The sequence below is a fragment of the Hylobates moloch genome, unplaced genomic scaffold (assembly GCF_009828535.3).
Source record: "Hylobates moloch isolate HMO894 unplaced genomic scaffold, HMol_V3 SCAFFOLD_36, whole genome shotgun sequence".
NCBI classification, from domain to species: domain Eukaryota; kingdom Metazoa; phylum Chordata; class Mammalia; order Primates; family Hylobatidae; genus Hylobates; species Hylobates moloch.
The window spans coordinates 576,868-599,854 of record NW_026652311.1 but is presented as its reverse complement, the minus strand read 5'-3'; the positions used below and the strand labels follow the sequence as shown (position 1 = coordinate 599,854).

General features: G+C 41.2%; 1 protein-coding gene across 5 annotated transcripts in view; it reads left to right on the top strand.

The window, feature by feature from the left end:
• The window catches only part of LOC116463426 (schwannomin-interacting protein 1), a 597,626-nt gene that overhangs the window by 538,861 nt on the left and 35,778 nt on the right, over positions 1–22,987 (top strand). The window contains exon 1 of one of the 5 annotated variants that reach the window (XM_032146526.2): positions 2,574–2,839. The exons of 3 other annotated variants lie outside the window; for them this stretch is intronic. In XM_032146526.2, the coding sequence (XP_032002417.1) occupies positions 2,810–2,839 (30 nt within the window). In that variant the 5' untranslated portion in view covers positions 2,574–2,809. Of the gene's footprint in view, positions 1–2,573; positions 2,840–12,159; positions 15,158–22,987 lie in introns of those variants that run through there. One more of the 5 variants, XM_032146525.2, reaches the window with a different exon arrangement.

Genomic DNA, 22,987 nt, shown 5'->3' with positions numbered 1-22,987 from the left:
CTTATCTGCTACCTTGCAAAGTGAACTTTTTTCGTTTGGCCTGCTCTTCTTTGCTCATATTTAGAATTCCAGAACCTTGGCCGGACACGGTGGCTCAGGCCTGTAATCCCAACATTTTGGTAGGCCAAGGCGGTTGGATCACCCGAGATCAGGAGTTCGAGACCAGCCTGGCCAACAAGGTGAAACCGTGCCTCTACTAAAAATACAAAAATTAGCCAGGCGTGGTGGTGCGCGCCTATAGTCCCGGCTACTCGGGAGGCTGAGGCGGAAGAATTGCTTGAACCTGGGAGGCAGAGGTTGCAGTGAGCCGATCACGTCACTCCAATCTGGGTGACAGAGTGAGATTCCATTCCCCGCTCAAAAAAAAAAAAAAAAAAAAGAATTCCAGAACCTCGTTGGGTGGTTATATTGCAAGGCACTCTACACAGAAGTCTCTGAGAAAAGAATGGAGTTTTAGGATGGGGGTGTATTGTTTATTGTTTCTTATCCCTGACAAGTTTCCATCTTCTTTTCTTCACCTTGACTCATTCCCTACCCCCAGGCTTCTGCTTCATTCATCAAGCTTTCATTGTGCAGCCAGTGAGCAGGCCTAGAAAGTCCTGCACTTGTTATGTGGCCCACCCCTCTCCTGGACTAGGAAGGATAAGGGCAGTGAGCTTCTGCAGGGTAAGTCTCCAGAGTACTTTTCCTTTGAACCTGCTGCTGAAATTGAAGCCTCTGAGGATACCAGGAGTTGAGTTTTCAGGGCCATCTTTTCGTTCTCCTCACTAGGAAGGCTGAAATGAGTGTGCTTGTGAGTGCGTCAAGGAAGTCGAATTGAGATAGCAATAGCAGGCTTTGCTCCTGCTTGAACCTCAAATAGTAAAAATTAAGAATATTTATAAAAATAGGTTTTTCTCATTCCACAAAACAGATGAAGTTATTAAAATTACATTAGCAAATAATCCTAACGCAAACTCCCACCGTTTTTTAAGAGAGTGCTTGATATAAAAACTTGTCAAACATGTCAGTTCCATTTCTCATGCAAAAAGTACTTGTTTTCTCTGTCAGTAGCACAGTGAAACTGTGTGGTTCATGGGAAGAGGAAGAGTTTTTGAGACGGCTACATAAATAGAACATAGGACAGATAGATACTAAAATAGCTTAAAAATAACGTCCCTATTGATTTTTTAATTTGATGGTTTAAATTCAGTCACATTTTTGTTAAGTACCATTTATGTACTCAGAGATATTTTATTAAGAAACAACATGGGCTGGGTGTGGTGGCTCACACCTGTAATCCCAGCACTTTGGGAGGCCGAGGCGGGCAGATCACGAGGTCAGGAGATCAAGACCATCTTGGCTAACACGGTGAAACCCCGTCTCTACTAAAAAAATACAAAAAAATTAGCCAGGCATGGTGGTGGGTGCCTGTAGTCCCAGCTACTCGGGAGGCTGAGGCAGGAGAATGACGCGAACCCGGGAGGCAGAGCTTGCAGTGAGCTCAGATCTCGCCACTGCACTCCAGCCTGGGCAACAGAGTGAGACTCCGTCTCAAAAAAAAAAAAAAAAAAAAGAAAAAAAAAAAAAAAAGAAACAACAAAACTAATTGCCTGTGGCAACTGAGGAATATAAATAAGAAAATTTTATTTAACTTTTCCCCCTTAATTTTCTCATTACATTAGCTTGAAGAATTAATTTACAGCCCAGTTTTTTCTTTTTGTATATCCCCAAGTCCTAAAGTGGCCCTGAAGCCATTCAGAAACTGGCCCCAGTTTTTTCCCAGAAACGTGTGTTGTCTGACTTGTATTTCCTTTGAGTATTGTCCGCAAGTCCAGAATTACTCTCTCTCAGGGAGGATGGGTCTGTTCCAAGAATTGTATGTGCTGCATTGGGGGGTGTCCATATTTTCAAGTCACAGCATTGGGTAATAATATATGTACAAAGCCTTACATTAAAAAAAAAAAAACTTCCAATTAAGAGTTTAGTTTTCATGAAATAAATTGTAGCGACTTTAATATTTTAATAAGTTATCTCCCTAAAAAAACTTATAACAGCAATTATTGTATCTTATTTCTATTTTACTTAAAAAGAAGCTAGGAGCCACAAATAAGCGGGGAATTTAAAGAATTACAAAATAATCCTTTTAAAGCGTAAAGACCTTTTAGTTATAAAGTTGACAAACACTTCAAAAACTCAACATAGAAAAACATCCTTTCATTGTTGGTATTCAGAATGGATTGTTCTCCCTTTAGCATGTTAAAAGTTCTAAAATTATCTTTAAGGCCTTTTTTTTTTTTTTTTGATAAGCACCAGCCAAGCAGCATTAGTGGGCAGGAAGGATGATGCCGGAGGTTAGAAATGTTCAACTGCAACATTGATTTGTGTCTGTCTCTCTCCCTCTCCCTCGCTGGCCTTTTTCTCGTTAATGAGGACTAGAATGTTTCCACATCAGTTAACTGCCTTCATAAAGCACCAGAAGGTCACACCAGCTCCAGACTGATCCTTTTCTTTGTGCCTATAATATAATTGGCTGATTGTGCGGGTGATGAGCGCCCCCTCCCCCAGCCTGGTCCCAGCTCCATGTTCCTAAGCCTGCCTCACTGGTTTTGGAGGGCTGGAGAGCAGCTCAGCTCGCTAGCTGCGCGCTTCCCGGCACAGGCAGTGCCACTGCGCAGGTTGATCAGCGAAACAGCATCCATTTTAATCTGCGGGGAGCCCCTGCCTTACCAGGGCGTTCTCTCCTCCCTCCGGTGGATGCTCCGCGCCTGCTCTCCGCAGCCTCGCTCAGCAGTCCTGCGTTGGGGTCTGCGCCCTAGGATGCACTGAGATGGTACATCAGGATAACTGCTCGTATCAGGTAAAATGTAAAGCCTGATTCTGAGGCCGGCATCCTTTGGGAGAGGAGGCCTTCCTCTTCCAAAGCAGCAGGTTGCCTCTTTCCGGATATTCAAGGGATTTTGCCATCTTCCACGCCTGGCCTTCATCGCATACAGTATCTGAATTGTAATTAGGTTTTCTGGGGAGTAATGGGGCAGAAAACACTGCTTCCTTGGCCTATAAAGCATTTGTGAAATTCACGGAGGTGATCTGTGCTTTGCATATTCTGTACGTCTGCAAATAAGAGGAATTGCTTTGGACTGTAATTTGAATTTAAGGGAATTTCAGAGGAAAATCTGTTTGGAATCTCACATCGATAACATTGAAAAACGTACTTTTTGCTCGTTGCATAGGATGTGAGTTGCTTCACATTCAGCTTTTAGGACTGTCTTTAAGAAATTATGTAAATAGATAGTCGCGATTGATAATCTTAGAAATTTTCAAAAATCAGCCAGTATGCACATGATGTTTAAAGTTGCACTTGTGTGTCTTTCCGAACTTATTTTTACTAGTATGTTGTTTTAAATGGTTGGTAAATAAGCATTAAAGTATCAACATGCATCAAAAACTCCAAATAGAAAAATCTTAGTAATGCATATTCATTTGTATGCTAATTTGCTACTGGAGTTATGAATTAAACACTTAGACAATTTCAAAAGATCAGCTCTAGAGTGTTTAGTAACTCCTTGGTAGGACTTGGACTGTTGAGGCAACATTGAAAGTATTTTTGTTGAAAACAGACAGCAAGAATGTTCTCAGAGAAATTGCTCTTTGCAGCAGCAGGCATGGCTGGTCCAAATCCTGGAGAGTTAATATTGGGATGTTACTCAACTGACTGAGTTTAGAAGCTCTGAGAGACCAATTCTCTAACTTAATGCCTCTTCCTTGTGTGAGGTAGGTTACCTGAGACAAGCGTTTCTCGTAAGGTCAGATTTCACAGTGGTGAATATGTGCAGGCAAAATAGTACATTTCACAAGACTCAAGGCAGTGGTTTCTCAGCTAAGTAACGTGTGCCTATGAAATGTATTTACATACTTTGTCTTGCTTAATAACTAGAAATTTGTACTTATAGATTTATTTCATAGTATTTTCATTTTATGGTACATTTAGGGCCGTAGATCCTAAATATTGAGCTTCATGCTTCACAGTAATTCTTTCCACGAGAAAGGGGTCAGAGATGCTGAGAAAAAAACCAACATGTCACTTACACATAATACAGAACTTGAGGGTAGGGGATGTCAAGTATCTATAGAGAGCCTAATCTACTCATGGCATGGCTCCAGGTGATTGAATTACTATAATAATTAAAATAACTCTCTTTTCAAAGAAGCTATTTATTTTTGAAGGGCAAACTACTATAAGATTATTCCCTATGTCTTTTCATTAGGTTGAACATAAAAGCATTGTTTTTGTAGGTTGAAAATTAGTCAAATATCAGCAATTTCATCTGGAGAGAAGGGGTTATATTAGCATTCTGCTTCTTCCAAAGGAAGATAAATTGATTTTATTTTACATAAGCTGCAATATATAACAGTGTCATTATGTGTTTAATAGTTTTGAAGTATTTATTGCTTATTTCCACAATAAAATTAAGTGTATGGGTTGGGTAATAATGGTCAGTAGATTTTGCATCTGCATGGGATTTTATAGTAGAACTACCTACATGTGTATGTTCTTTTGAAGTGCTCTCTCTTTATACATAGCTCAGCAAAAACAGAAACATTAACCTTGAAGCCAAATCTTAATCCCACTTAGAAACCTTCATTTTAGAACCCAGCTGACACCACATGCAACTGGATTCAGAAAAGGTGCTTTCTCTAAGTCCTTAGCTTGGTGTTTGTAGTCACTGATGATATCTGCAGTTGAATGGCTTTCGGAAACTTCCCCACGATTTTACAAGGACTTACTTATTTTTTAAGGATGATACTGCAGTGGTTAAAAGCAAATTTCTTAGCATTTTTAGTCAGTTGGTAGAATTCATTTGAAATATTGATTCCTTTTCTCTCATAAATGATGTATACCAAGATTTCTTAATGGGTAGTCCATGAATGGGGGCTTCAGGGGCCATTCCCCTGAAAATTGCATGCACATTTTGGTGCTTTTGTATAGATGTACATCATGGTTGTCGTGAGCTACCACGCGCGGCCTATCCCAATATTTCTATCATGCTTCTCTAATTTATTTTTATACTTATTTATCACCATTTATCATAGTACATATTTTACTTATTTGTTTATTTTCTGGCTCCCTCACTCACTTCATGAGGGCAGGGATTTTATCTTTGTCCTGTCTGCTTTCCCAGTGCTTAGAATAGGTCCTCAAGTAGTACAGATGGATATGTCTACTATTTGTAAAATTGACTAACAAAAAAGGCATTGTAAGGCCGGGCGCAGTGGCTCATGCCTGTAATCCCAGCACTTTGGGAGGCCGAGGCGGGCAGATCACGAGGTCAGGATATCGAGACCATCCTGGCTAACACAGTGAAACCCTGTCTCTACTAAAAAAAAAAAAAAATACAAAAAATCAGCTGGGCAAGGTGGCGGGCCCCTGTAGTCCCAGCTACTCGGGAGGCTGACGCAGGAGAGTGGTGTGAACCCGGGAGGCGGAGCTTGCAGTGAGCCAAGATCGCGCCACTGCACTCCATCCTGGGCGACAGAGCAAGACTGTCTCAAAAAAAAAAAAAAAAGCATTGTAAACATTCTATGCCACTTTGGTTTCTTGTTTTATGACTTTCAGTCCTACTCCTTCCCCTCCTCCCACCATGAACCTGCACTGTTTTCATTGTGTGTGAGCTGGTTATCGATCCCCTTATTTCTTGTTAGTTTTCTCATCTGTGAAATGGAGACTTTCCCAGTTAACTTCCTGGCATAAGAGTTGCCAGGTCCCCTGCCAGAGGCTGCCTTTCTGCATAAACAAGTCAGTTATCATGAATTAAGAGCCCCGTTCCTCTTGTGTCATTTCTTCTGAGCACATCAGGGGTTCGGTGAGGATTGTTCAGCGGCCCAGGGAAACCGTCTCACTTCATTTCCCAGTTGTATCTTGCTAATATGTAGAAATACAATGGATTCTTATACATTGCTTTTCTAAATGGATGATTTGTTTTGAAAAAGAGAGTTTCGCTGCTACCAAGAGCCTGAACACCCCTGTTTGAGCAAGGGTTTGTAGGCACTGTTCTTTAAACAACATAAACCAAGGAGGAATAAACAGAAGGAATTCTCCTACAGAATTTTTCATGGCTGTTTTGTTTTGTTTTTAAAAGTGCTCACCTCATTGTCATCTTCATATACTTTTCTTCCTTACAGGATTTATGTTAGCAAAGAGGTTACTGAGGCATGTGTTGTCATTTGTGGTCATAGCCCTGTTAAAAGATAGAGCTATCGTCCTCCATTTTCCAGTCTTGGGAGGAAGCCAATCTCTTCAGGAAAGAAACTTGCCCACAGCTTCAGGCCTGGCAGCCTTCAAGAGGCCACATTTTTCTAAATGGTTTTTGATAGACAGCTTAGAAATATTGTAAACTTGAAAGCACAAGTTTAGGTCGAAGGGTCCGTTTTGCTTAAAAGCTCTTAAATATTTTTTCCCTCTTTCCTGGAGTGGGGTTTTCGGCTAAGTGTGTACATAAAAACAATGACATACTTTCATACCTTTCTTGCCATTGCTTAAATTCCCTTATGACTGCCCCAGATATAGATCGCACCCTGACATTCTTAGCTACTGTGGGAATGGAGACTTGAGAAAGTAAAGAGAAAGTAAAATAGTGTGTGAATAACACTCATCTTTTTCCTCCCTTGGGAGCGTAAAGAGTCCCTTCTTCAAACACATACCAGGTCATGAGAAGCACCGTCAGAAATCTTTAATGCTTCCCTGTGTTCCTTAGGATACATTTCAGACTCCTCTACATGGCCTTCAAGGCCCGACATTTGTTTCTGACCCCTAGGCAGAAACGCTTCTCGCTCCAGACCCTTTACTCCTGCCTTCACAGTGCCATCAGTTCTTAGCTGCAATGCCTCAGGCTGAGATGTCTCCTACCCACACACCACCTGCTCCCACCCACTGCAGGCTAATGCAGCTCTCAAGGCTCAAATGCCACCTCCTTCAGTAAACTTTTCCCGTTTATCTCTCAGTCCAGATGCCTCCTTCTCAGTACATTTTGTTTTTACTTGCATTAGAACCCATTTACAACTATTTACATATAGGACTGTCTCCTCCATTAGACGACAAGCTTCTTCTTTTTTTTTTTTTTTTAGATGGAGTCTTACTCCATCGTCCAGGCTGGCATGCTGTGGCGCAATCTTGGCTCACTGTAACCTCCACCTCCCGGGTTCCAGCGATTCTCCCACCTTAGCCTCCTGAGTAGCTGGGATTACATGTGCCCACCACCATGCCCAGCTAATTTTCTGTATTTTTAGTAGAAACGGGTTTTCACCACATTGGCCAGGCTGGTCTCAAACTCCTGACCTCAGGTGATCTGCCCACCTCGGCCTCCCAAAGTGCTGGGATCACAGGCGTAAGCCATCGTGCCTGGCCGACAACAGGCTTCTTGAAGACAATGGGCCTTCTTTAAATTTCCACAAGTCTCTGCCTTATACACAGAGTATGTGTTCAATAAATGTTTGTTGGATTGAATTGCACTTTATGCAATTGTTGATGTTCTGAGTCCCTAGGATCAGGGTTTCCCATCGTAACCCCAGAGATAAGCTCAGATCCATACATTGTAACAAGGAGTTGGTGAAGCTGACCTCAGAAGTCCATGTACCTGGCTTCTCAGCCTCTTGACCAGTTGCCAGCACTTTAAACATCTCGTGTGCCAGAATTGGGGGTGCAGTGCAAGGCACAAAATAAATGAATGACTGGGATGCACAGACATTCCAGCCTTCCCAGAGACAATGCATTAAGAAAATACCTCCAAGCCTACTTCTTCATCCAGAGAATTTTCCCAAGATGAACCTCATGGTCTGTCCCCAAGTGCTTTGCAAGTACTCATCTCCAAGCTGCCTTTCTTACTATAATGAGTTTTGCAAAGTTTTAATACATCCATCTGCCTTATAGAGGGATAATTTTACTGCCGCATGGAATATCAAAGTTTTCTGTGGCCAAATGTTTCAGCCCAATTGAGGTACCATACCCAGCACATAAAATAAAAGACACCCTGTGTTGCTCTTAAATGATAAAACTAGGGAGTATATCAGTTTAAGTAGTACATCATGATATTCTTAAAATTCTTGTTGGAGAAAGTAGTAAACAGCCTTTTATGCCGAGATTCTAGTGGGTCATTAATGGTTAACAAAGGAAAGCAAATATATTCTATCCCTATCAACACCAGGACAAGTGAGGACTAGTCTCTCAATCCCTTCTTCCTGTGATTGAGAAAACAAGGTATCAAATTTGAGTTCAAGATTCCACCCAGTTAAAGCCTGGTTTCTTCCACAGCAGGGAAAAACATATTAGAATGGAAAAGGGAATTTCAAAGCATTTTAGCGCTCTATTTGATGGAGGCGTTTAAATATAAGTTCAATGAGACAATTTTCTGTTTTATTCTATAGATTTTTTTGATGGGGAATATTTTTTCTATAGTTAATAGTACTGAAGAGTACTTGGTCTTCATTGTTTTGCCTGTTTAAAGTATAATTGTTGTCAGCCTTGTTGAGATATAATTGTGTTTTTCCAAAAAGGTAGTAACCTTTGAAATCAATAAAATAATTTTGGAGATAAATGTATATGCATTTTTTTTTAGCTCAGATGTCTGAAAATCTAATTTATATGCTTTACCACAAAAGGAGCACAATGATAAGAGCCCCACATGGAAAAAAAAAAATTAGCAGGGCTTCATTGTGGGCCTGATCTGAAATAGAAATTTAGTACACGCACATCATTTCTATTTAAAGTAGCACTTGGGCCTCAAACTTCATGATTCAGACTTCGAGTGATTTTAAGAAGTACATATGTGAAATATATTTTAATCCAAAGGTCTAGTATTTATTCTTGGAAAGGATGGTGGTGATGGGGGGTGGGAAGGAAATGGGGCATCTCTATGGAAAATATCACATTGTATTGATGCTTGTTCAAAAGTAGAGACCCCCTATTCATGCACATACATACACACAAATATATAAAATCTTGGGGAACGAACCACAGTTTTACATACAGAAGCCCAACATTAATAGAGCCCTATCCCATTGAAGTCATATCCCATTATTTATTTATATTCTCTATAACAAGGGAAAGTTTGAAATCTTGGTGTACTTAGTATTCCCCTGTGCACTATATAGAAGCATCAGAAACTACCAAGCTTCCTGAAATAGAAAGTAATTTGACAAAACTGCTTGAATTCAAAAGAAAACAACCATCAGAGAGGCCTAAGTGACAATCAGTGTAGGAAAGCCATTAATGGGGAAAGAACACACAGAGAAACATAATGAGGACATTAAAATTGGTTCCACTTGGAAGCTGTGCGATGGTCATCAGGGTGACCGTAGTTGAGTTTCTCGTGCTCAGTTTTAGTTGGACAGGAAGATTTACAACTATGGCCCACGATCTTTTAGATGTAGGAAATTGTGTGACACTGTCTACTCCCAACACTGCCACCTCTGCACCCCACACTTTTAATACCATTATTTTAATTTTTTAAAAATCTATACAGCAAAGTACTTTAAATGGCCTGCATATTTTCATGGCTTTTCTAGCTATCAGAATACTTTAATTGAAAAGCAAACCAAATTTAGATGAACTTTGCACAGAAGAAAAAATTATTTGAAAAGAGGTTATAAACCTAGTAAATGGAATATGGATGTTAAGACTGAGGAGAATGCAATGGGAGATGAAGGGTTAATCAGGATGAAATCAAGTTTCCATGTATGAATGGGAAAATCTTTTGACAGTGCATAAGTGATCTCCCAGTAATGTGGTCAGTGTTCTCAGAGTTAATAATTTCCACCAATGGCTGATAATGATCATTTAAAAGCATTAACTCACGTGAGCAATGTGCCCTTCAATTCAGATCATGGCTCAACAGGAAACTGAAGCTCTTCATGCTAGTCCTTGAAATTCAGAGCAGCAAGTGGGAAGAGGCTTTTTCAACCTCAGGGATTCTAAGTGACTGTGAGTAGGTTTTCTAAGGGAGAGCACTAGTATCTGGGCCCATCTTATGCATGGACAGTTCATTCTAGACAGGGCAGCAGCAGAGGAGGTACCAGAGACAATCCCCATAGAAGGATAGGAGTGGCTGTCTCCCCATTTGCAAGCTACTGCCAAACCATCAGGCATTACATTCAGTTCAAGTCTCTGCCAAGGTGGTGTTTTATTTTGTGTTTTCCATTCCTGTATTCATTTGGACCACATGGAAGTGAAATTAATTACAGTGTTGATCCCAAGCATGTAGTCAAGGTCTTGCCACCCTGCCTGGAAATGTGGTTTGAAATAGAGGGATAATGGCTGATAATGATATTTTTTTCAAGTTCTAGAGCAACCCTTCTACACTTTAAGTTATATTCAAAAATCCTAGGGGTCCCTTTTTTTTTTAAATGCAATTTCTGATTCAGTGGTTCTGGAGTGGGACTGGAGGGCTTACATTTCTAGAAAGCTCCCAGTGCTGTTGATAATCTGCTTGGAGAACACACTTTGAGTAGCAAAACTCTAGAAAGTTTCACAGATCAGTGATGCCACACATAATAGGAAACTCTCAGATATTTTAAGCTGGCACAAGCTATCCTGAAAATGGTGGCACAGCTCCATCTGGAAAGGGTTTGGGCTACGAGCTTATCTACGTGCTGAGCTTCTTTAGGGAGGGTGCACAGTGATGTCACCACCACTGAGAACTGCCCTCAACCTCTTGCATTCATGTTTCAGGAGCAAATGTTCTATCACTTCTCTCTGTATAGTGCTTATTAGAGAACACTTATGACAAAAAAGGAGCTAGCAGGTAGAGGAATGGAATGGTCTTTTAGTATTCTCAGTACTATTCCTTGTTGCTGTTGTTTTGTTGGGAAATTTCCATCTTGAATTTTGAGGTGCCTTTCTCCAAAAGATAATATATTATCAATGTATGTGTATATACATGTGTATGTATATCATTACTATATTACTAGTACAAATATATTAATTTGTATGTATATATACATAATCATGAGAGTTCAGTTTTTCTCATTTTAATTGTATACTTAAGCCCACTCTGTTAAAATTAAAGTAAAAAGATATTAGTAATTAGGCATGTCGTTTTATGTATCTTACTGAGTCTTGCAGCCTCTAAATTTTTATGATTTCATCCATGTTAGCTATCGATTATAGGTTGCTAAGTGGACTAGGATATTAACCCAGATAAGAATGAAATTCATGTTGTAGCTGAACCCCAAGTGGAGTGGACTGAGGTCTGGAAATCAGTACAGTCATGGAGCCAGGAGCAGAATACTGCTTTGCTGCTACTGTGAAAGAGCCATTTTTACGGTCTTTAGAGCTTTTCAAGCTCTAGTCTGCAGAGTGAGTGGGGTCTGCAGGGTGCTAGGGCTTCGTTTCCACAGAGCTTTCCTGAGAGGCTGTGCTGGGGCTGGGATAATAGGAGAATAGAGCATCCAGGTGGGGTGTGGTAGCCCTCCTCATTCAATCAAAGCAGACCCTTTTTTCCTTTTGAACATATGTGAGTTCCACAGAAGATTTCAGTTGAAAAGCCCTATTAATGTTTCCTACTGTGGACAGCATTTAGAGGAAACATTTTAAGCAGCGCGTTCATATTTCCTGTGTTCACGTACTTAGTCAACAGCTCTCCATTGCGCACTTATCGTGTGCAAGGCAGTGTTCTACATGCTGTGGAGTAAACAAGATGACAAATCCCTGTCCCCTTAGAAAAGAGCTTGAAACCACAGTGGCTGTTGGAAAGAAGCAACAGTGGTGCTAAAAGACACCAGGTAAACTGAAAAGGAAAATTCATCATGTAGCCTACTAGGTTCTGACATCAGTGAAGTAGCTTCCGTTTCATTTCTTGAGGCTTCATCAGGAAGAGATATGTGACAATACGTGCTGGGTGTTCCAGATGTATGATCTGGAAAATGTTGATTCAGCTCTTGATATTGTTATACAGGGAGCTGTATTAGTCCATTCTTACACTGCTATAAAGAAATACCTGGCCAGGCGTGGTGGCTCACACCTGTAATCCCAGCATTTTGGGAGGCCGAGGCGGGTAGATAACCTGAGGTCAGGAGTTCGAGACCATCCTAGCCAACATGATGAAGCCCCGTTTCTACTAAAAATATGAAAATTAGCTGGGCGTGGTGGCGGGCACCTGTAATCTCAGCTACTTGAGAAGCTGAAGTCGAAGAATCGTTTGAACCTGGAAGGCAAATGTTGCAGTGAGCCAAGATTGTGCCACTGCACTCCAGGCTGGAGATTCCATCTCAAAAAAAAAAAAAAAAAAGGAAATACCTGAGACTGGGTAATTTATAAATAAAAGAGGTTTAATTGGCTTACGGTTCTGCTGGCAGTACAGGAAGCATGATGGGGGAGGCCTCAGGAAACTTACAATTACGGCAGAAGGCAAAGGGGAAGCAGGCACATCTTCACACGGCCAGAGCAGGAGGAAGGGAAAGAGCGGGGAGGTGCTACACACTTTTAAACAACCAGATCTCATGAGAACTCTTATCACCAGAGCAGCATTAGGGGGATGGTGCTAAACCATTAGAAACCACCCCCATGGTCCAATCACCTCACACCAGGCCCTACCTCCAACACTGGTGATTACAATTGAACATAAGATTTTGGTGGGGACACAGATCCAAACCACATATCTGGAGCTCTGCTAGATTTGTCTGTGTTGAACTCTAATCTTTAAAAGCTATGCTTGGATGGGCGTGGTGCCTCACATCTGTAATCTCAGTACTTTGGGAGGCCAAGATAGGAAGATCACCTGAGCCCAAGAGCTCAAGACCAGCCTGGGCAACATAGTGAGATCCCGGCCCTACAAAAACTTTTTAAAATTATCCAGGCATAATGGTGCACACCTATAGTCCCAGCTACTCAGAAAGCTGAGGTGGGAGGATCACTTGAGCCTGGAGGTCAAGGTGGCAGTGAGCCATGATCATGCCACTGCACTCTAGCCTGGGCAACAGAGCAAGACCCTGTCTAAATAAATAAATAAAAGCTATACTTGATTATTTTATTCAGCACAATTATTTCTTACAGAGGCGGCCAGTATGGGATGGTCTGGCACACTCATTTAGAGTGTGGGCCACAGAGGCAGAGAGCCCATGTTCATCTTCCTTAACCTCACTGAGATCTTTCATTTTGCTGTAAAACACAACTGATAGTAATATCTATTCCAAAATATTATTGAGAGGATTAAAGACATATGTAGGAGGTGCATATAAAGTGCCTGGCACATAGCAACCCCTCCCTCAATAAAGGGTAGCTATTGTTATGTTAATATATGCCAGGTAAGAAGATGCATGCTTCCTTCATTTTAACTAACCTCCTTTGGCAGGATTTGACATACACAGGGTCCTTCAAACTAGAGCATACTTAAACCCCAAAGTCTTAGCCTTGGTGAATTCTCCTGTATTTTGAGCACTTGCACTGGGCACTGGGAGCAGCAGTCTGTGGCCAGCATTGCCACAGCCCCAGGAAGCATTCTGGGCTGCCTGCATGCAGACAGTGGGACCCCCATCTGGAGTGAGGGTCCTGGGGTTTGAAGGAGAGTAAGACAAGGGAGATGTCTTCCAGGGAAAACCCTGCCCAAATGCAAATGTGTTTCATGAGAGACAACTTGTTATTGTAACATCTGACAAACATGCAATTCATTATTTTCGGAACTGAGGTGGGGCAATGAGAACGGAGTAAAGGGAAGATTTCACTTTGGCTCGGGGGCTACAGAGGGAAGTATTTGCTTTATAGAAGTAGGGCTATTATAAACTACCTTGAGACACATTTATGCCACAAATCTTCTACAAATTGAATTTTAAAAAAATGTGGAGAGAAATAAGTAGACACTGAAGGTGAGCATGTCAGCAGCGGTTCAGATGCCAAAAGGTTATCTTGAATAGCCTTTTTGCTTTTAGAACTCTGTTCTTAACAGTATTGTGGTTGCACAAGAATCTATATTGGAAAATTTATTGACTAATATACTTGCTGCTTTTCATCTAAGCTTGTCAGAGTGTAAGATGGTGTTGCTAAATGAAGACTTGCCCTTTGAATTCTTTTCTGACCTATTTCTCCTGCAAACAGTAGCTTTATTTTTTGGAAATAAACAGTGGGCATAATTTTTAGTTTATGACAGTAGTAAGCTGATCCTGATGAGTGTGTGTTTGTGTGTGCACTTCTGCTTGTCTGCATCTTGCACCAAAACATCCTCCAGCTGTGGGCCTTTTCCCTCTCTTTAGTAAAGCCTGTAAACAAAACCAGAAGCCATGGGAAAAGTGTAAAGAGAGCAGCAGAAAAGAACGTTTGCTTTTGTGAAAAAGCCCGCCACTGCTTGAATTTTAAAGAAAAGTTGATGGATCTTTTTCTGTTGCCTATATTAATAGAACAAAGCACTGCTCCCAGGGCAGAAGGGTCCTTCTCTGTGTTGGAAGTGAATTTCAGTCTCGTCCTGGAGCTCCTACCAGATGAGACTTCTACATGTGATTTTAAGAAATGATCAGTTTAGCGGGGAAAAAAGCAAACATCTGTGTTACAGGTCAGCCTTTAAATTATACTGTTTTAGTTTTGTCATGGGATACCCAGCTTTTAACTCAGTAGTGAAGTCGGCTGGGCTGGAAGTTTTCACATCTATTTTTATCCCACATAATCTACCCCTGGTTCAGATTGCTAGTTTCCTCACAGAGCTCCAGTCCACACTCGGCCCTGAACCGGGAGTTGAATCAGCTGGCTGAAGCTGAGTGCCTCTCTTTTCCTTTCTTGGGAACAGGAAAGGTGCTGTGGAGAGGAATTGGGGCGGGATCATTCAGGGGAAGGTGACAGCAGATGGTGGGAAGGCCAGAGTCAGCAAGCCAAGTGTCGGGGGCAGAGTGAGCCTCAGAGAACAGCAGCTGCCCAGTGCCAGAGCAAGGAAAGGGCAGGGAGGCTGGGCGGGGCAGTGTCTGTGGGACAGAGGGGGGCAAGAACACACACAGCCAGGCACAGCCTCTTAGCCAGCTCTCCATGTCAGCATGAGCAGTAACCAGGGAACTGGGCAGTTGGGACATCAGCCTATCAGAATTCATGGGAGGTTATTTCTTAAGTGAAATTCTAAAGAGTTAAAGGATGAATTTGGACAGTGATGGAATGGATGACATCATCAGTCAAGAATCCTCATTGGATATGGAGGGGAATTATAAAAAGGTAAGGGGGGAGAGCTCTTTTGTTTATAAACAATTGAACCATTTTTCTAACTGGAAGAAAGATCACCCTTGAGGAGTGGCCAAATTCCACACTCAGTGGCTATTGCCATAATATAGTAGGAAAAACTAAATGCACAGAATCAAATGCATTAAGCTAGGAAAGTTCTTTCTGCTTTTCCCAGCTTATATTCATTAATATGTTACAGCAGCAACTAAAACACACATGTTGTTATTCTGAAGTTGAAAAAACTCTATTATGCATTTAACTGCTAGGCAGGCTTTTTATGTGAAGGAATTTTAAAAAAATTATTGACATATATTTACAGTTCACTGGCAAAAAAAATTACTAGAATGTTTAACCTATTTTTCCAATTTTTTGTTTGACTTTATTGGCAATGAAAAATATCAAATTTTAATTAACATGTTTGGGGTTTTTAAAAGTTGATACAGTATCTGTTCATCTTTTGCCTGCCTTTTTTTTTTTTTTTGAAAGTCAGTAAATATATTTTGAGAATGTTTTATATGGTAATGTTCTGGTAATCACAGGCCCGAGTAAAAATAGCTTTAGTTATATGGGTGAGGTCATGAAATTAAACTACAAGTATATGCTTATCTGTCCACAGAAGCCTAAAACACACACTATGTCCTTCCCTCTTCATTATTTGCCATAAGTCAAGTGTAGTTCACAACATGGCATAACATGAAGAATAAAATCCCTTTCATCATGGGCCTGGAAATGAAGATCTCTTTACCTCAGAGGCAAGTATCAGTTAATGATAGAACAGTAAAACTTGCTACTTAATTTTTAATTTGATCAAATACATCACTAACTTTTTTCCCTGGAATGAGATATAGAAAGAAGCTTCTGTCATGATAGATCCTTACATGTAGTAATGTAAAATATGGTAGTTTATAGCTTATATACATGTGTGTGTGTGTGAGTGTGGGGACTGTTTTAAGTATATACTGTACTTCCTAGAGCAGTTCACAATAGCTTATGTTCTTTCTCCACAAGCTGAAACTTAAATATGTAAAAGAGGTTTCAGTGACCTGCCATGTTGCCCTTTGTGTTTTTCATCCCTTGTGATCCCCAAGACAGGAACGAGCACCCAAGATGATAGTTCGCTGAGTCTTATAACCCTAACACTTCCCAGCTGTCTGCTTCTGCCGGAAGCGGTGTGCAAAAGATGCTTGGGACACTCTGCCATAAGAGTCAGATTGCTTACCCAACTCTGCAGAACAAGTGTAGCCATCTCATACTTCTGCTATTTTCAGTGTCAAAGAACTGTTCATGGTTTCCTTTGTCAGACCATTTCTCAGATAGAAGAGTATAGGTCAGTTTGCACTTAGGAAAAATGAAAGACATACCATTGCTAATGCATTAATGGTGAAGTCATGACCACTCTAGTTTTTTCCTACTTAGAGACAGGGAACCTAGATGCCTGGAATAAGTAAGCAATGATACACCAGCAACCGGAGACAGGGCTGACTAAAGCTACAGACATGTATGGCTCAGGGAGCTTTAAAACATCAACAACAACAAAACAGAATTGCACTGTGTAACCCATTATCTAACAAAGGCAGTAGAATGCCGCATATGATTTCAGTATCTGATAGGTTAGTACAAAAAAACTGCGAGATGAAACTTCTAGATGTGTGGAGTGCTCAGAGATCAGTTCATTGTGTTCCGGACCTTAAACATGAGGGTTGTTCTCTTGTCATTCCAGCCTTTTAAATACCTTTCTCAGGCAAAGTGTTTTCAAATTTTTATATGTATCATGATTATTATGAAGACTTCATTATAATTATCCTTCTTTTTTAAACCCACTCTTTGTAATTTTACTATGAGCTAGTGAAACAGGGCAACATATGCTTTTTTAAAAATATGAGGAATAAGAAAATAGTTACCTAGTATAAAAATAACTTTCCCTAATTAGAATCTTCCTTTTCTAATTTTTTTCTCTAATATTTTTCCTGTTTTGTTGGCTAAGTAGAAAATTAAATTAGATGCCATAAAGTGGGGCTCTGCAGGCTTTTTTGACATTGCATTCATCAGTAAGATGGTTTTGAGTCCATGCCTGTAATATACATATATTTTATTCAGAAATAGCACCCACCACTATAAAATATAATATGTGTATATAAAACATATACACAAATAGATATTTTAGAGAATGAAATGTTTAAAGTATAAATATAAGTAAAAGTTGTAATTTTTTTTTATCTTCTGTGGTACTTTCACCCCATTTTGAGGTCAATTGTCAAAAACAATTAAAAAATTGATACACCCCTGCTTAGGTACCATAGAATTCCCTGAACCAATTGCACTAATAAATACCACATGTGTATAGGGATTATTTTACAGGGTTGTTTTAAAGTCAGACAAACAGCCTTCAGGGGGAAAGTTCACTTTCTGATAACTAAAATTAGATTCCACTGAAGCAAAGGAAGAAAAAGATTATGCATCTGTTCCTTTTCCGTGGCGAGGGTTTTGATTGTAAGAAAGATGTTTCATTAAGGACCTCTGGTTTATTCAATAGTAATAGTAAAACTGCCCTCAACAGAAAACAGATCTTAGTGTTTAAGAAGAAAAGTGCAGACCTTAGCAGAATCCGAGGTGTATGCGTTCAGCCCATTATTTCCCTGCCCTGCTGTGAGCAACTTCTGATCCCCGATAAAGAACCACAGAGCTGATTGTCTTCAGGACCAACATGGTACGCAGCATCTAAGTCAGTGTCCTCATCCATTCCACCATCGCTTACCAAGAGCCCTCTCATGTTCCGGCACTGTGCATGGCGCTAGGATCACCGAAGGGGGACTGAGCTTTCCCTCCAGGAGCCGACCGTCCCAATGCGGGAGGCAAATAAAGGAACAAACTACATGGAACTGATGCTGCCTGGAGTGTCCAGATAGCTGGTGTGGACTTCTAAAGTGTGCAGCCATTTAGATCTTTCCCTGCCCCAGGAATGTGTACCTTAAACACGAGAGTTGTTCATGTGTACATTCTTGGGGCATGAAAAGATCTAAATGACACTAATGGAGAGAGAGAAAAGGAAATCGGGAAAATTTAATATAGAATATGGCAGAAGACTGGCTCCAACTTTGTTCCAGAGCAGAGAAAATGCAGGGAATCTGGTATGGCCTTCTGTTCCTAGGCTACTGTGCACAGAATCAGGGAGCTGACAGCAGGGCGGTGAGTGGGCCCGGGGCCGGGCCAGCCGCTCACTTCGCTTTGTTCCTCAGGGGTGCCGTCTCTAGTGTTGTGCATCCAATTATGGTGAAAGATTAGGGAGGACCCTGTGAAAAAATTAAAAGGCTGGAAGGAACAATATTTAAAGTGAAGCCACAGCTGCGCCTCATGTTTTTTTTAAAAGGTGAATGGAAATGACTGCTTGAGATAAACTGCAATAAACAGGAACACAGAATGCCAGCTGCCATTCCAGACAAGCGCTCTGCCCTCCCCACACAATTACTGAGGAAAAGCAGCCGTCGACCTCCATTAACCCTCCCGTCTTCCTGCCTGTGAGGGCTGAATACGCTTGAAGAACCATGTTAAGTTACTGAAGCCTGGGACCTAGCCCCACCTCAGCCACCTGGGAAAAATCTCTTCCGCTTTGTGGGCCAGGGTCTCTTTTTCTTAAAAGAAAGAATTAGCCTGGTCGGTCTTAGATGTTATAAATATAAAGCTTCCTGGCTTGTGATTCAGGTTTCTTATCACCCCATTGGCACACCTCGGTTAGCCAGCATGCTCAGGGAATGGGCTGTTTCAGGTAACTAGAATTTCCAGTGAAATGCAAGTGTGTTAAATGTATTCTTGTTCTCACACACACATGCACACAAACGTGCTCACACATATGCACACACATGCCCCCTTCCGTGTCATGGTCATCTTCTACAGCACTCTCTACTTGGTCTCTTTCCCTTCTCCTTGCTAGTTTCCTTAGGCTTCCAGCTCTCCTCATTTTCATGTGTGTGTATGGCTTTTTAAAAAATTGAGATATAATTCACATACATAAAAGCCACCCTTTTAAAGTGTACACTTTGATGGTTTTTAGTATATTCATAAGGCTGTGCACATCGTCTGATTCCAGAATTTTTCATCACCCCAAAAAGAAACCCCGTACCCATCAGGAGTCAATCCCAAATCCTTTCTTGTCTTAGCCTCTGACAACCGCTAATTTACTGTATGTATTTATAAATGGACCTGTTCCAGACATTTCTGGCTCCTTTTTTCTCCCTTTCTCCATTCTTCTCACTACCTTCCCCACCCCTTCCTTTTAATATTAATAACAGCTACCACTTTATAAATTTTCTGTGTGTGCCAGGCACTGCGCCAAGCACTTTCTATATAGTATTTCATTTAATTATTAAAACAACCTAAAAATAGGTATTATTTCTTTTTTCAAAAGAAGAAACTGAGGCTCAAAGAGTCTCAGTAACTCGTAGTAATGTCAGAGTCAACATGTCAAGCAGGGTCTTCTTGACTCCAAATACTCCTCCCCACCTTCTTTCTGGCCATGAGTCTGTGTCCACCTCCCCCGGATCCTAGGTCCATTCTGACACAGGAGGTTGAGGACACCAGCTTCCTGGCTGCTGATTAAGGCTTGGCTGTTTCATAACCATGCAGTAGGTGTTTGGGACTGTTGTGTTCCTGACAGTGATACTGAATGACTGTGATGGGTTTCCAGGCTTCTAAAATGGCACCTGTTAAAAATAGAGTTGCCAGATAACACTGTCTTTTGCTAGAAAGTAGTCTCTGGTAGGCAATCATTTGAGAAGTAGAATGAACTCAGGTTCATTCCCAGCTGTTTGTGTTTTGGATATGGTGCTCACAGGGGAGGACAATCATTTAGTTTTCTACTGTATCCCTTGGGGAGTTAATGTTGAAACACCTCCTCTACAGTAACCATCTTTGTAGATTGCAGCTTAGACTCCTTCACTTTCAGCAAGGTTCCCATTCTAAGTGGCTACTGAACTTTAACCCTAGGTATTTGTTAAATACCTTTGCTTACCTTCTCAATCGAAATATTCAAATGTTATGGACTCTGCGCAGCAGCATTTCTGTCTGCCTGCTTCTGTTTATGTCACTTCCCTGTAGCATAAGAAGGAATGCAGTCAACACTAGGCAAAACCATCCTCACAGTTAGTTATTATAAATATATTTATTTATAAATGCAGTTAGTTATTAATTGTAAATAAATATCTGCATTTTCTGTACTGGCATCCCAGTTCTTTTGATGTCAGCCAATACTCAAGTAAAATAGGTGTCAGAAGACACAGGGCCCCAGAGTCCTTCCCCTTGGGTGCCCATCCTAGGCTTTAGATATCTGAGGCCAGCTCTCTCGTGGGTACAGGTCCTGAGCAATTTACACCCAAAGGCCTTACTGTTGCCCAGCAGCCCAGGCTGACACTTACTTAAGGAAACGTGTTTAGGCAGGTTGGTACGAGGATGCAAAGATAAGAAATTTCAACAGCATTTCAGGAAACCTGTATGTGGCAGCTCATCTTGACCTTTCTGGATGTTTAGTGTAAGTGACTGAAATGGAAAATGTCAGAAATACAAAATGAAAAGAAAGTGTCCTGACTTACTATCCATTCAGTGATGCAATTGAAAGATACTATTTTTTAACTTATATTTACTTCCACTACCAATTAAAAAGCACTTCCCAGGGGATAAAATAAGATTCAAGAATTTAAAATAACCTGCATGGTGCAAGAATTTATGCACTTGACATTCAACAGCATACAATTTCTTTTCTTCTGGAATGCTGTTTTTATATTCTGGTCTAGCGACAAATTCATGGTTTGTCTCAGTGAGAAAATAATTAGAAAGTACTATTAGTATATTTGGGTTTTCTTTTGGCCTTTTCGTTTCAAAGAAAATTAATAACACTTACATAACAAACAAGTAAGTTCTATACTTCTGGTTCATAATGTTTAAGAGCTTCAGACTCCTCACACTGTAATGCTACCTATAAATGTTAGAATAAAGCTGTCTTACAAGCTAGGGAAAGAAAGAAGAGCAACTACCACTTTCCTAAAGGAAGAGTACTTTTCCACAGAGAGCTTCAGAATCCCAGTTACGTTCCCTGGCGGATGCTGCTAATGATGATGATGCCAGCTGTCACTAGGCAATAGATTGCACTGAAGCAAGGGGATCATTAATTGCTTCAAAACAGGCATCCTGGTAAGGCCTTGGCAGAGGCCAGGCTGCTACAAATGAAATCCACCTGGCTTCAGAGTCTGGCCATGCCACATGGAACAGATGTGTGCTCAATTACAGAAGAACCAACTCTGTGTTTCATCTAGCTACTTGATCTGCTCAATTTGTTTAAAGCTGTGGTTCTCAAAGTGCCTATGCTAGCATCATCAGCAGCATCTGGGAACTTGTTAGAAATGCACATTCTCACCTCCACCCCAGACTTTCTTGAAACGGAAAAATAGACTGTGTATTTACGAGCCCTCTAGGTAATCCTCTTGCACAGTCAATCAAGTTTGAGAGCTATTGGCTTAAAGAAATGTGTGACAGGGTGTGTGTGTGTGTGTGTGTGTGTGTGTCTGCGCACGCACACATGCATGCTCCCCCCTGGTCTCCACTTGGCCAACCAGTGTCCCAGCAACCCCTGGCATCCTCAGTTCCTTTCTGGGCCACGGGGGACCAGTGTATTCATTAGCTTCTGGGATGATGCAGCCCATAATCCTTAGGAAGTTTTTTGTCAATGGCATATTGTTTTCCTTTTTACCATTGGTGGCAAGTATTTACTTCATTGCTTTAACAAGCATTTCCTGGGGCCTATAGGTAACACCAGTGTAGAAGACAGAGAAAGAGCAGTCAAGTCCCGTGAGGCTTCTTAACCTTAGAGAAGATCTCCTGCAAAACCTCTAACCTTTTGCAACTCCTGGGGCTTATTAGAAATGCAGAGTCTCCAGCCCTGTCTCTGATTTAGAACATGCATCTTAGCAAGATCTTGAGGTGACTCATAAGTACCCTGAAGCCTGAGAAGCATTGCACCAGGTAACAACTTAGCAGTGTGAAAAAGAGGATGCTAGACGTGGTATCTGTAGGGGTCATTAGTGAATTAGTACTGAGACAGTGAGCATTATAAAACAAGTACATCCAATAATTTTTAAAAGTCTATTTCAGTTCCCATGGCAAAGAGTGAAAAGTGAGAAACAGATGCGTCTGGGAGGAGGGGAAGCTCAATCCAGGGAAGAACAGAAAGACAGGAAACTGGGGGAAACACTTTTCTTTCTCCCACTCCTTCCCACAACTGAATCTTGTCCAGGCCTACAACTGTTCCTGCTCCAAATCTTACATCTGCTTTTATTCCCACCTCTGTGCCTTTCTCATCTACTGGATCCCCTGATTCCCTAGGCCAGGTTTCCTTAAATCCATTCATCCTCAGGGGAGTTTGAGGAGCCCCTTCCTCTTGGTCTGACAGGCCCTTTCCGGCTCTGTGGGTTTCATCATCTGTGCAGGACTTAGAAGGAAGCAGCTGTTTGTTGTGTCCTAAGCACCAGATGGCTTTAGGTTCAGGTTTAGGATGTTATTTCCTGAAGTGTGTTCCTGAGAACCCTAGAGGCCCCCCAGATTTTCCCACAAAAAAATACAGTTTGTCAAGTAAATAGATTTTGAAAATGCAGAAAACACCCAATCTTCCGCTTCTAAATTTACGTGCAGATTAGCATGCTGAAGGCTTCTTGCTTCCGAGACACCACAATGCTGCTGGTTAAGATGGGCTGGGCCAGAGGCAGGAAGGCAGAACCTGGGGAGGGGATGCAGGAATGATCTTGGTGTGTAAGGGATGGGGCCATGCCATATGCCAAAAAT